We start from the raw sequence: 15,337 nt of genomic DNA, 5'->3' as shown, positions 1-15,337 counted from the left end.
ATTGCACCTAATACTTAAAATAAACATGTTAACATCTGTGTTGAAATGGTGGACAGATTAATTTCATCTGCTAGTTTCGGTAATGTCTAGGCTTCTATATTGAAAATGTGGTCCTCCCATTCATCATAAACAGCAGCACATGCGGAAGGGGTGTGTAGTAGTCTAAGCCTCACTAACATTCCTTCAAGGAATGTTCCCATTACTGATTCAGAAACATCCTGTACACACTGGCAGTGATTGGTGAGGTACTGCACAAACTAACAATCATCCCACACACAGTACATTCCTCTGCCGGTCTAAGTTGTGTTTTATGGGTTACTCCTGATGGTCTGGTTGGTCACTGAGGAAGTGAATCAGCTTCTTGGGGGAGGAACCATATTCTCTTTAAATTCTGTGCTCTGAATGAGGTCCACATCCTCAGGCTTAAGCTGATTCCCTCATGGTTACTTTTACAGGTACAGTGTTATTTATTGAATCAGTTTGTTGAACTATTTTTAAGTGTCTAACATCATTTATGATGTGGGGAACTGGTTTAAGGTTCTCCAGTTAGCAGTATGTGTGATGCTGTGACCCTCTCGTTTGTTTAAATACAAGATGCACGATGGGATTTGCGAGTTAAGTGTTGGATGTCACTTGGTAGTTTAATGTTCCATTGTTCTTGTCTGTGCTTCTGCATCCCACATTGTGCTTTTTTTTGTTTTGTTATTTCTTTCCAGCTTTCTCCCCGCCTCCTCCTTGAAAGTGCCAACTCGCGTTGGGGGGGGCCAGTTCCACAACACCTTTGATACTTTGCTCAAATGCCATTCTTTGTGCCTGGGTCTTCTGGACGGGGAGTGTTGACAAGGCTGTCCGTCTGTCGGGAGACATCACAGCCAAGTCTGATCCTCTCCTTGCCTAAATGCACACGCTCATGCACTTTCCGCTAGGAACAGAAACCCAGGCTAATGTTTCCACTCACTAATCCAGGGGAATACAATGTCCGTTCCCACTTGCTCCTCGAGCGAGAAGCGACTTGAGCACAAAAATCTAGGCTGACACTCCCAGTGCAGTGATGAGGGAGTGCTGCACTGTCGAAGGTGCCGTCTTTCAGGTGAGACGTTAAACCGAGGCCCCGTCTGCTCTCTCAGGTGGATGCTAAAGATCCCGTGGCATTATTTTGAAGAAGAGCAGGGGAATTATGCCCGGTGTCCTGGGGCCAATATTTATCCCTCAATCAACATAGCAAAAAAACAGATTATCTGGTCATTATCACAATGCTGTTTGTGGGAGTTTGCTGTGCGCAAATTGGCTGCTGTGTTTCTACATTACAACAGTGACTGCACTTCATTGACTGTAGAGCAGTTTGGGACGTTCTAAGTGCTATATAAATGCAAGTCTTTTTTTCCCACTCACTATTCCACGGGGAATCTAATGCTGTTCCCACTCTCTTCCAGGGAGAAGGCAATGGCCATGCCTCAACAGCTGCAGCAAGTAAGTTTGACGAATTCTTCACAGACTGGGGATTGAACCCGGTCTGTGCAGTGTTGCATCTACTCACTGAGCCATCAGGGACGTACACGGTTGTGTTTATAGTGCATGCTGTGTAGTACAGGTTTAACCTCCCTTATCCAGAACTCCCTTATCCAGAACCATTCCCGGCCACTGGGTGGCGCATGCGCAGAACTCCGACATGAACAAATTGAAGTCCTTCCTCGCTGCTGACTCCCGCAATCGCTGGCCCGATCCTGCGATGCACTGCCTCCCACCCCCCCCCCACCCCCCCATGATCACTTTGCCACACTCCCAGCCCCAAGCCAACCAGCCCCGATATCCCCTTGCTCAGTACCTGTGCCATCCAATTTAACGTGACCACCCCTTGTCCAGAAAAATCCCTTACCCGGAGCAGGCCAGGTCCCAAGGGTTCCAGATAAGGGAGGTTCAACCTGTATTGAAGTTTTTAAAAAAAAAACTATTTTTTTGTACAAAGGGCAGTGGAAATCTAAAACTTCCCAAAAAGACTGTGGATACTGGGGGAACAATTGGAGCATTCAACACGGAGATCAATAGCATTCTGTTAGGCAAGGGTACCAAGGGATATGGAGCAAAGGCGGGTGAATGAAGATGATCTAATTGAAGGGTGGAGCAGGCCCAAGGGGCTGAATGGCCGACTTGTCCCTAACATTCCTATCTCCCTCGGGGGGAACTGAGTGGATCCAGCCCACTTGAGTGCTGCACCCTGGTGGGTTGATCGTAACAAGGCCTCACAAAGTTGAGTTGCTGTTCTTAGCCAGGGCTCTAAGTGCTTCCCTGGAGCAGCCAAGAGAGAGCCACCTTTGAGCCATTTACCGACTGTTTCAAAGCTGCTGGTTTCATTCTATCACCAGTGGAGCCTGACATAAATGTCCAACTTACAAAGGTAAATGACAATTTACCCTTGTATCATTGAAAGAAACCTTTAGATTTTCTCTCCCCCACCACCCCCCTATCCCCCAAACAAAATCAAATCTTCACTGAATAATTTTCTACATTCACAAACAACATAACTGAGTCAGCTTTACAATATTTATTCTGGCTGTATTAATGTTTTATTTCCCTCCAGTTTTAAATAGTGCTGGAATTGCAGTGTGGTGCAGCGAGCCAACACGGACATTGGTTTAAGATGGGCAACAGTTTCTACAAACTTGGTAGGAGACAGTTTTAACGAAACTCCTCTGCAAAGACATTTGATAGAGTAAATCTCCCTCCCTCCTCAACCACCCTCCTTACCGTATTACCTCCCCAACCGCTGACGGACTCTACAGTTGCAGCCTGAGTTCATTTGTAATAATGGCTCACACGTCATCCAAAGCTCTGTTGTCCGTATCCTAACTCGCTCACCCATCGCCCCCTGTGCTCACTGACATTCATTGGTTTGCGGTCCGGCAACGCCTCTATTTTAAAATTCTCATCCTTGTTTTCAAATCCTTCCATGGCCTTGCCCCTCCCTATCTCTGTAATCTCCTCCAGCCCCAAAACCCTCCGAGATTTCTGCGCTCCTCCAATTCTGCCCTCTTGTACATCTCTGAATTTCATCACTCCACCATTGGTGGCTGTTGCCAAGGCCCCAAGCTCTGGAACTCCCGGCCTAAACCTCTCTGCCTCTCTTTCTGCCTTTAAGACATTCCTTAAAACCTACCTCTTTGACCAAGCTCCTGTCCTAATATCTTATGTGTTTTGCTGTCAAATTTTGTTTGATAATCGCTTCTGTGAAGTGCAGTGGGACGTTGTCCTACATTACAACAGTGACCACACTCCAAAAATTCTTCATTGGCTGTAAAGCGCTTTGAGACGTCCGGTGGTCGTGAAAGGCGCTATATAAATCCAAGTCTTTGTTTCTTTAAAGGTGGGATATAAGTTGTTGTTGAATCAGCTGCTGATTGGGGAATTCCTAACCTCTTTCCTATGCCTCCCCAACCCAGCTTGAAAGATGTAAGGCTAAAGACTTATTAAACAATTTGTTTTCAAGACAACTGGATCAGCTGGATCACTCGGGGGAAAATGTGCATTTACCACAAATTCTAAGAGAGTTACCCTTTCACCGCAATTATTTATTTTGCCCACACTCTGCAAATTAGACCCTACCAGTGCCCATTTTATACTAATTTCTTCCCAGCCCCTTTACCTTACATGACTTTGTTATCTGAACCCCTAGTTCCCTCTGCTTCTCTATTCTGTTTAATATTTTTCCCATTTATCTGCACACTAAACCCGTGGATGAAACACCGCAGGGAGTTCATCCAAACCGACTGAGTGCGGCATGAGATCCACCCATGATTGGAGGAATACCAAGCAGTCTGGGACCCCCTTCCCATAACGTGAGACTCATTACATAAATACCACACCACACTCTCTCGCCTTTCAATGGAGAGCATAAGGGGGAATAGCTCCCCACTACAGAACCACAGAGCGAAACAACCTGAAACAAGAAGGGAAAGGTTGGCAAAATGATGTTCCTTAAATTGTGTAACACAATCCACACGTCATCATCATCATAGGCAGTCCCTCGGAATCGAGGAAGACTTGCTTCCACTCTAAAAGTGAGTTCGCAGGTGACTGTACAGTCCAATACGGGAATTACAATCTCTGTCACAGGTGGGACAGACAGTGTTTGAAGGAAAGGGTGAGTGGGGAGTCTGGTTTGCCACACGCTCCTGCCGCTGCCTGCACTTAATTTCTGCATGCTCTCGGCGATGGGACTTGAGGTGCTCAGCGCCTACCCTGATGCTCTTCCTTGACTTAGGGCGGTCTTTGGCCAGGGACTCCCAGGTGCTGGTGGAGATATTGCACTTTATCAAGGAGGCTTTGAGGGTGTTAATATAATGTACTGCAGATACCAGTTCCAGTAACCCACCTTTATTAATGAAATATCTTCTTAAATACGTTATGTTAGATCGGGTCTACAGCACAGAAACAGGCCATTTGGCCCAACTGGTCCATGCCGGTGTTTATGCTCCACACTAACCTCCTCCCACCCTTCTTCATCTTGCCCCTTTAGCATATTCTTCTATTCCTTTCTCCCTCATGCTTATCTAGTTTCCCCTTAAATGCATCTCTGCTATTTGTCTCAATTACTCCTTGAGGTAGTGAGTTCCACATTCTAGCCATTCTTTGATTAAATAAGTTTCTCCTGAATTCCTTATTGGATTTATCAGTGACTATCTTATATTTATGAACTCTAGTTTTGGACTCCCCCACAAGTGGAAATATCTTCTCTACGCCTATCCTATCAAACCCTATAATCTTAAAGGTCTCTATCAGGTCACTCCTCAGCCTTCTCCTTTCTGGAGAAAAGAGACCCAGTCTGCTCAGCCTTTCCCGATAAGTACATCCTCTCACTTCTGGTATCATCCTTGTGAATCTTATTTGCACCTTTTCCAATGCCTCCTTGTTATAATACAAATGGAACTGTGCGCAGTACCCCGAGTGTAGTCTAACCAAGGTATCTCTACAGTTTTTCTTAATTGAGAAATTCTTTTCTGGTGAGGTATCCTTATTTTAGCTGTTGAGATTAACAAACCTTTCTGTTGCCTCTCTTCCAGCTGATACGGATGCCAGCTCCTACCTGAGTCAAATGATTGGAATTGGCGCTGACCCAGGAGATCTAGAACCCTTCTATAAAATCCCGGAAGGGACAATGAACCACCGAAGGGGCAAGATCCCTTTAATCGCCGATGCGAAGAAATTGCTGCGTGTAGATAAACATTTTACAACCACTGGAACTATTGCCAAGAGCCCTAAGGTGGTGACCAATAGAAATCCTAGGGCCACCGTGCCTGTAGACCAATGGGTGATTGTCACTAAAAGCCCCACGACTAAATACCCTTTCACGATCACCACTACAAACAACAATGACTTGCATTTATATAGCACCTTTAATGTAGGAAAAAGTCCCAATGTGCTTCACAGGAGCGATATCCGGCAATATTTGACCACTGCTGCTAAAAAGCTTTGGAGAAGAGTAACTAAAAACCCCGGGTCAAGGATCACTGCCAACCCCTCAGCAATTGTCACCAAGAACCCTGGGACAGTTGTCACCAGAAACACCATTACGATGCCAAGGACAACTACTGTTAGAAACTCATTGGTGATTCCCGCCAGAGGGACTTGGCTAACTGTTGCTAAGAGCCCCGGGAGATCTACCACTGGTCACCTTTGTGTGACTAGAAGACCTTCAGCAACTATCAGTAAGAGCCTGAGGACTGCTACCACTAGAAGCCCTTTGATGACTCCCACTCGGATGCTAAGGAGAACCACCATTCGAAATCCTTTGAGGGAGACCACTCGAAGTCCATTGGTGACGATCAATAGAAACACTTTGACAACCACCAGTAAAAATCCTAACACAGTCGCCGTTAGAAATTCTTTGGCAACGACAATGAGAAGCCCAAACAGAGTGGGCAGCAAAAACCCAAATCACGTTAGTATTAAAAACCCTCACACTGCCACCGTTCAAAATCCCAGCAAGGCCGCCATTGCAAAACCCAACAGGAGCGCAAGTCGAAATCCCAACTGGGTGGCCCATCAAACCCCCAACAGAATCACCGCTCAAAATCCCAGCAGAATTACTGTTCAAAATCCCACCAGAATCTCCCATCAAAATCCCACCAGAATCTCCCATCAAAATCCCACCAGAATCTCCCATCAAAATCCCACCAGAGTCTCCTTTCAAAATCCCAACAGGATTGGCGTTGAAGAGGCGAATAATATCACCATTGAAAAGCCCAACAAGCCAATCATTCAAAAGCCCAGAAGGCCCACCATTAGAAGACATGATGGGAAGACCATTCAAAACCCCAACATAATCACCATTAGCAATGCTAACGTTATCAACATTGGCAATCCTTGCTAGACTGGCATTATAAAGGGCAAGAAGACTAGACCATAACCAAAAACGATGCAAGTACCTTAAGTAATTGATGTACCAGTGTTTATTATTTTTGCCTTGTATATGATCGATCAATTAAATGGAATAAAACCTATTTACCCTGGTATGGCTTGAGAAGTTTTCCCTTTCTGCACCATTTGGCTCGCTCCCTGGATCTGGTTCGAAGAGATGACGTTGGAAGGTTCTGCAGAGACCACAAACAACTGGGTTATTCTGCACTTACCCAGCTTGGTTGGACGAACTAACTTGGGAAGAGAAATAATGGAAAAGGTAGATTCTACATTAATGTGAAAATCAATGTTTACATGGGTCGGAGCTTGGGCCCAGATATCACCCATTTTTAATTTTCTTCCGACCCCAGCTTATATCGTTCTACTGCTTCTTGGAAAGAAATAACTTGCATTTTCTTTATAGCTTCTTTCATGACCTCGGGATGTCCCAATGTGCTTTACAACAACAACAATTTGTATTCATATAGCGCCCTTAGTGTAATGAAACGTCCCAAGACGCTTCACAGGATATTATGAGATTAAAAATTTGACACCGAGCCACATAAGTAGAAATTAGCGCAGGTGACTAAAAGCTTGGTCAAAGAGGTAGGTTTTAAGGACCGTCTTGAAGGAGGAAAGAGAGGCGGGGAGGTTTAGGGAGGGAGTTCCAAAGTTTAAGGCCCAGGCAACAGAAGGCATGGCCACCAATGGTGGAGCGATTATAATCAGGGATACTCAAGAGGGCAGAATTAGAAGAGCGCAAACATCTCGGGGAGGTGGGGGTGGGGGGGGGGTGCGGGGAAGGTGGAGGAGGTTACAGCCAACGACATTTCTTTTTGAAGCATAGTCACTGTTGTCATGTAGAAACACATGGCAGACTATTTGTGCACAGCAAGCTCCCATGAACAGCAATGAGATAAATGACGGCGTAATGGCCCCAATTTTAATTCCAGGTGGATGCGGGCTGAGGCGGCTGGAGAAAACATCTTGACCTTGGCAGCGTGAGGCCCGGGAGGTTTTGACGCTTGGGCCTCGGCTGCATGGGTCCCATCAAGCACTAAAAGCGCTCATGACCTTCTGACCCAGAGGCCAGAGTGACCATGGCTGACACCATGGCAGGGGGAGGGGTGCTTTTCAGGCCGCTGTGACCCTGGAGCAGTGTTGCTCTGGAAGTGTTGTTCAAGGCCATCAGCTTGAAGTGTCAGCTGTGGCTCCATGTGTAGCACCCTCGCCTCTGGGTCAGAAGGTTGTGGGTTCAAGTCCCACTCCAGAGACTTGAGCACACAAATCCAGGCTGACACTCCAGTGCAGTGCTGAGGGAGTGCTGCACTGTCAGAGGTGACGTCTATCGGATGAACCGTTAAACTGAGGCTCCATCTGCTCTCTCGGGTGGATGTAAAAGATCCCATTGCACAAATTTGAAGAAAAGCAATTAAGGTCTCCCCGCTGTCCGGGGGCCAACATTTATCACTCAACTAACATCACTAAAACAAATGATCTGGTCATTATCACATTGCTGTTTGTGGGATCTTGTTGTTCGTAAATTGGCTGCCATGTTTCCCTACATTACAACAGTGACTGCATTTCAAAAAATAATACTGCATTGGTTATGAAAGGCGTTATATAAATGCACGCTCTGGTGGTGTCCTATTTTCAAAAGTATGGAACTGAACTATAATTATGTGCAAGTTGTTATTAAATACCAATGATGGAATTTATGTCTCTTCTCTCATGGGACAGTACATATACAAATTGATGTTAGGCTTAAAATGGACAGATTGATCAGCCTTCCCGCCTTTCCTCCATTTGGCAAGATCTGACAACCATGTCTATTATTGCTGAATTATAAGGTCTTTCCAGTGCATTGTCCAAATGGGAACTGTAACATGGTCAAATCAAATACTAATTGGTTTGTGTTGAGTTAAAGGCTTTGGAGGCTCCAAAAACATTACAGACCATCGATGCTATCTTACAACTTTAACACCCTATCCCATCCACCATGTGTTTTATATATATATATATATAGAGAGAGAGATATAGATATAGATATATAATATATATATATAGATCTATCTATGTATCTACATACATACATACATACATACATATCTATATATTATATGTATGTGTGTATATATTATATATATATAATATATATATATATATCTCTCTCTCTATCTCTATCCTTCTCTATACCACAAGTTTTATATCTGCTGCTATCATTTTTTGTTGGTGTCAAATTTAGTATTTCCTGTGAAGCGCCTTGGGACATTTTATTATGTTAAAGACACTATATAAATGCAAGTTGTCATTTTTGTTATTTTTCTCACTGCCTCTTTTACCATAGGGAGTGGGGCTCGTTCCATTCAGAGTTTCCCTACAGGCTTCAGTAAGAAAGGGAGTGATCCCATCCCCTCCCCCAGTTCAGATGGTACAAATATTGACTCAGTTGTAAAAATATCTCATTTTATTTTCCATTCCATTTATGGGAGCTGTGTACTGTTTGTCACTATTGCAGATAGGGGGCGCTGCCTGTCCTTGTGTTTTGAGTGTGGCATGAGCAGAAGTTTAAAAAAAATGAAAGCTAGGTATCAAAAGGTTTATTTTACAATCAAATGCACCAGATCCAGCACGAACGTTGGAGAATTATTGGACAAGGAGGCCTTCAGGAATGTTTCAAAGTGTTTCTTTCTGCCAGCGATTTTCCAGACAGTTTGTGTGCTGGAGATCTTGTGCACGTTTCATGCTAATTAAGGACCCAACATACATGTAGACACTGTTTAAGTAAGGGGCCAGCCCACACTGCGATTGTGTGCACACTTGGTCCATGCAGCAGAGCTGGTCTCCAGTCGTCTTGGTTAATCCTTGCCACTGGATCAAGACTTAGCTCTGTCAAGCCCGTGTGGTGGCTGGTGTGCAACGGTCACCACACATTAAAATAATCCACGCACAGGCATCTTCCACCCTTCAACATGTGGTTCGGAACCTGGAATATTAGGTCCTTCATTGAAACGCCTATGAACTCATCCCTTTTTGGTGTGGAAGCAAGTCATCCTCGATACGAGGGACTGCCTATGATGATGATGATGAAATACCTAGTGCATATCCTGGCCTTTACATCTTCAAGGCACATTTGGAATGGAGCAAGGGTCTTACCATGTAACTCGTAAACAGGTTTTACATCTTAGGCAGTCCCTTAGAGTCGAGGATGGCTTTACACACCTGGATAATGGGCTTCCCCATGATGCAGGACACAACGTGGCTTTGCGGGCACCACGTACCAATCCTGAGATGTTCCATTTCCTCAAAGGCTGCCACTCACTTAATGTGCAATTGTTGTGTGACACATCATGATGGTGAACGCCTGCTATCCTGGCAACAGCCACAATGACTTTATTCTGCGTCAGTGCTTTGCATAACTCTGCTGCTCTTCTTCAAACCGTGCCGTGGGATCTTTTACGTCCACCTGAGAGAGCAGACTGGGTCCTCAGTTTAACGTCTCATCCGAGAAGCGGCATCTCTGACAGTGCGGCACTCCCTCAGCACTGCCCCTCCGACAGTGCAGCGCTCCCTCAGCACTGCACTGGGAGTGTCAGTCTAAATTTTTGTGCTCAAGTCCCTGGAGTAGTGGGACTTGAACCCACAACCTTCTGCTATGCCGGCGACGGTGCTACCCACTGAGCCATAGTCGAGGATGCCGGAAGAGGACGAAAGGCTTATTTGGAGGTTAGAAAGAATGAGGCAAAACGTTTCCAGAAACAATGACCATATTAATAACAATTTATCTGCTCATTATCACAGTGCTGTTTGTGGGAGCTTGCTGTGCACAAATTGGCTGCTGCGTTTCCCACATTACAACAGTGACTACGCTCCAAAAGTGCTTCATTGGCTGTAAAGTGCATTAAGACGTCCGGCGCTATATAAATGCAAGTCTTTAATATTGATACATTTACAGAAAGACAGGAGCAATTTTGGGCTGGAGAGGTTGCTACTGTAGCTGGTCATTGTATCTATTTCTCGGAGGGGTGTGAGGTTGGAGGAGATTACAGAGATAGGGAGGGGTGAGGCCATGGAGGGATTTGTAAACTAGGATGAGAATTTTGAAAACACGGGGTGATGGGTGAGCAGGACTTGGTGAGAGTTAGGACACAAGCAGCTGAGTTTTGGATGACCTCAGGTTTACGTAGGGTAGAATGTGGAAGGCTAGCCAGGAGTGCGTTGGTATAGTCAAGTCCAGAGATAACAAAGGCACGGATGAGGGTTTCAGCAGCTGATAAGCTGAGGCAGGGTCGGAGTCGAGGGTCTGAATGGCCTACTCCTGTTCCTGTGATCGTAAGTTCTTAGGATTCAGTCATTTGCTGTTTGTGGAATTTTGCTGTGAGAAAATTGGCTGCTGCATTTCCTGTAATACAACAGCAAAAAGTGCTGTGAAACGCTTTGGGACATTGTTAGGTCCTGAAAAGCGCTATATAAATGCAAGTCTTTCATTCCTAGTGACCATGCAGCTGCACACTGCAAGCGTCGGTGCTTTCAGGGAAGGAGGGAAGATAATTCACTGCGCTCCCCTTGCCCCCATAATAAAACTAACCTCTTTAGCCGTGAGTTACACAGGAAAGTAGTAATCACAGTGTGTTTCTCTGTTCAACAATCCCTCTGTTACATGTCAATCAACAAAGGAACTCAACTGTTTATTACACAGATTATGGAATGTAACGATTATGGGATGTTTAATTTCCAGCAGTTACCCAAGTACAGGCCAATTAGAGGTGGATGGAAAACTAGTAACTGGCCCAATTTATGCTGCTATATTCTACAGTACCGCTGCTGTATTTTAATGATTCCTCCATCTGATCAGCACAGGCACCAGTATATGACGGACAAATGAAGTAGGGTCAAGGGCGGGGATAGGGGCATGAATCTCTGTGAGGTTCTCCCACATTAACACCCGGTTTACAACTTTCCACCGCTCTTTCACCCAAGTTATGAACTGCCAAGCAGAGGAACCCCTACGGAAATTCACTCGCCTTGTACGTAGCAACCCTGCTAAACCGCCAGCCCATTAACTAACTAGCCAGCTGCCTATCGTAAGGCTCTAATACTCTTGTCTAAAAGAGAGAACTTGCATTTCTAAAGCATCTTTCACGACCTCAGAGCTATACAGCCAATGAAGGACTGTTAGAGTGTAGACACTGTTGCAATGTAGGAAACGTGGCAGCCAATTTGCACACACAACAAGCTCCCATAAACAGCAATGTGATGATGACCAGTGATGTTGGTCGAGGGATAAATATTTGCCAGGACACCAGAGAGAACTCCCCTTTCTCTTCAAAATACTGGCATGGGATCTTTTACCTGAGAGAGCAGATGGGGTCTCGGTTTAACGTCTCATCCGAAAGACGGCACCACTGACAACGCAGCACTCCCTCGGTTCCGCACCGAATTATCGGCCTGGATTTTGAGCTTTAGACCCTGGAGTGAGATGCATAAGACACAGTACAATATTCCTGTGAGAATACTCACTTTTTTTCCATCAAAATCCCATTGTCCTTAACCGGTTTATAATTTGCTTGTTTCCAAGGTCTGTAACGTCTTCATGCCATTCTCGGATTAACCACTAGAGTGCGACCATCACCGACAATATCCCAAAGCAGAGTGGCAGGGGTGTTGCTTGCCACTGATCATGTGGCTTCAGGCCGGAAGTGCAGTGTGGTGACGTGATCTTGTGCACTTTCTATGTTCTTGGCCTGTAGCCCATGTATGAGGTATAAACGTCTGACTCTGCAGGTAACTGAGGAGCTCCTCTTTCTGTGCCTTCAGTGCTCAAGTCACACACAATGTACAGCACAGAAACTGGGCCGTGCCAGTGTTTATGATCCACACGAGCCTCCTCCCACCCTTCTTCATCTCATCCCGTCACCATATCCTTCTATTCCTTTCTCCCTCATGGACTTATCCAGCTTCCCTTTAAATTATATAGGACCCTGAATTGAAGCACTGACCATACTTGATCACACTTGATCAGCTTTGCTGGGCAGGCCACACTGTTTGCATGCCAGACATAGAGAAACATAGAAAATAGGTGCAGGAGTAGGCCATTCGGCCCATCGAGCCTGCACCGCCATTCAATGAGTTCATGGCTGAACATGCAACTTCAGTACCCCATTCCTGCTTTCTCGCCATACCCCTTGATAGAAACATCACTTTTGAGCATCATGTGCTTGAAAATCTGGAAAAAAAACTAGAGCATTTTACAGCCCTAACCCCACCCCCCAAATAACTTGAGACTCCCAAAGCAAGCGCTGTACTCTGAACTCCTTCACGGCAAACCAGCCAAAGGATTCCGAGGGACTTCCGATGATCATGATAGGGCTCTGGTGAGACCACACCTGGAGTACTGTGCACAGTTTTGGTCTCCTTACTGAAGGAAGGATATACTTGCCTTAGTGGGAGTGCAACACAGTTTTACCAGACTGATTCCTGGGATGGGGGGATTGTCCTACAGGAAGAGATTGAGGAGACTATATTCTCTAGAGTTTAGAAGAATGAGAGGTGATTTTATTGAAACACAGAATTCTTACAGGACTTGACAGTGTAGATGCTGGGAATTTTTTCCCCTGGCTGGGGAGTCTAAAACCAGGGATCACAGTTTCAGAATAAAGGGTCGGCCAATTAGGACTGAGATGAAGAGAAATTTATTTAGTGAAAGGGTTGTGAAATCTTTGGAATTCTCTACCCCAGAGGGCTGTGGATGCTCAGTCATTGAGTATATTTAAGACAGAGATCGATTACATTTTTGAATATTAAGGGAATCAAGGGATATGGGGACAGTGCAGGAAAGTGGAGTTGAGGTAGAAGATCAGCCATGATCTTATTAAATGGTGGAGCAGGCTTGAGGGTCCGAATGGCCGACTCCTGCTCCTATTTCCTATGTTCTTATGTAAAATGCATCTATGCTTTTGGCCTTAACTACTCCCTGTGGCAGCAAGTTCTACATTCTCACTGGGTAAAAAAGTTTCTCCTGAATTCCCTAAAAAAATGTATTAGTGTATCTTATATTAATGGCCCCTAATTCTGGTCACACCAACCCCCCCTCCCCCCCCCACAAGTGGAAACATCTCTACTTCGACCCTATGAAACCCCTTTCAGAATCTTAAAGACCTCTATCAGATCACCCCTCAGCCTTCGCTTTTCCAGAGAAAAGAGCCCCAGCTTGTTCAATCTTTCCCAATAGCTATAAATCTCTCAGTTCTGGTATTTATATAACATATATAACGTCAGGAGTGTGATGGAATACTCTACATTTGCCTGGATGAGTGCAGCTCCAACAACACTCAAGAAGCTCGACACCATTCAGGACAAAGCAGCCGCTTGATCGGCTCCCCATCCACCACCTTCAACATTCACTCCCTCCACCACCGGCGCACCGTGGCTGCAGTGTGTACCATCTACAAGATGCACTGCAGCAACTCGCCAAGGCTTCTTCGGCAGCACCTCCCAACCCCGTGACCTCCACCACCTAGAAGGACAAGGGCAGCAGGCGCATGGGAACACCACCACCTCCACGTTCCCCTCCAAGTCACACACCATTCCGGCTTGGAAATATATCGGCCGTTCCTTCATCGTCACTGGGTCAAAATCCTGGAACTCCCTCCCTAACAGCACTGTGGGAGCACCTTCACCACGCGGACTGCAGCGGTTCAAGGCGGCGGCTCACCATCAATCAAGGGGCAATTAGGGATGGGCAATAAATGCTGCCCTTGCCAGCAATGCCCACATCCCAAGAATGAATTTTTTTAAAAACTTGTCGAAAATTTCTCTCGGGTAAATCAGGCACTAAAAAACATGGTTCCTAAGATGAAAGTTAATTTTTCCCATTGAGCTGTTTGTCTCGTGACTTGGATCTGTTTAGTATCGAACTTTTTTTGAATCGACACCAACTTGCATTTATATAGCGTCTCTAACTTAGTAAAACTTCACATGAGCGTAATCAAACACCGAGCCACACAAGGAGATATTAGGGCAGATGACCAAAAGCTTGGACAAAGAGGTCGGTTTTAAGGAGCGTCTTAATGGAGGAAAGAGAGGCGGAGAGGTTTAGGGAGGGATTTCCAGAGCTTGGGGCCTAGACATAGAAACATAGAAAATAGGAGCAGCAGTAGGCCATTCGGCCCTTCGAGCCTGCACCGCCATTCAATATGATCATGGCTGATCCTCTATCTCAACACCATATTCCCGCTTTTTCCCCACACCCCTAAATGCCTTTTCTTTCTAGAAATCTATCTATCTCCCTCTTAAATGTTTCCAGTGACTTGGCCTCCACAGCCTTCTGTGGTAGAGAGTTCCACAGGTTCACCAGCCTCTGAGTGAAAAATATTTCTCCTCATCCCGGCCCAAAATTTCCTACCCCTTGTTCGAGACTTCCCAGCCAGGGGAAATATCCTCCCCGCATCCAGTCTATCCAACTCAGTCAGAATTTTATACGTTCAATGGGATCCCCTCTCATTCTTCTAAACTTTAGTGAATACTCTAGGCAGCTGAATGCACGTCTGCCAATGGTGGAGCGATGAAAATTGGGGACGCGCAAGAGGCCAGAATTGGAGGAGAGCAGAGATCTGGGAGGGTTGTGAGGCTGGAAGAGATTACAGAGATAGGGAGGGGGCGAGGCCATCGACAAAGCAATCTCTGAACATCAGCCTTGGTTCAAACCACTTCGCCCACTCCCCCACCCCTCTGCTGCCCCTTGTCCAGTTTTGGACATCGCAGCCAGAAGCGACTCTCAGTGTGCGTGTCATAGAAACATAGAAAATAGGTGCAGGAGCAGGCCATTCAGCCCTTCTAGCCTGCACCGCCATTCAATGAGTTCATGGCTGAACATGAAACTTCAGTACCCCCTTCCTGCTTTCTCGCCATAACCCTTGATCCCCCTAGTAGTAAGGACTTCATC

The 15,337-nt window shown here is 45.7% G+C and overlaps 1 protein-coding gene across 2 annotated transcripts; it reads left to right on the top strand.

The window, feature by feature from the left end:
- Positions 1–414: 414 nt before the first annotated feature.
- Positions 415–6,498, top strand: LOC139228309 (proteoglycan 4-like). Of its 2 annotated transcripts, XR_011587542.1 has the most exons (3): positions 415–455; positions 1,434–1,470; positions 2,579–2,628. XR_011587542.1 is itself a non-coding variant. In XM_070859489.1 (2 exons), exons 1-2 carry the CDS (start codon positions 440–442, stop codon positions 6,365–6,367), a joined length of 1,326 nt encoding a protein of 441 aa, XP_070715590.1. In that variant the 5' UTR covers positions 420–439; the 3' UTR covers positions 6,368–6,498. The 2 variants fall into 2 exon arrangements, 1 of the variants encoding a protein (XP_070715590.1); XM_070859489.1 differs by lacking the exons at positions 1,434–1,470; positions 2,579–2,628 and adding an exon at positions 5,058–6,498 and having other exon boundaries at positions 420–455.
- Positions 6,499–15,337: the final 8,839 nt, after the last annotated feature.

The sequence above is a fragment of the Pristiophorus japonicus genome, chromosome 17 (genome assembly GCF_044704955.1).
Source record: "Pristiophorus japonicus isolate sPriJap1 chromosome 17, sPriJap1.hap1, whole genome shotgun sequence".
NCBI lineage: Eukaryota > Metazoa > Chordata > Chondrichthyes > Pristiophoridae > Pristiophorus > Pristiophorus japonicus.
Note: the sequence above shows the minus strand (reverse complement) of the source record. Positions and strands in the feature narration are given on the sequence as shown.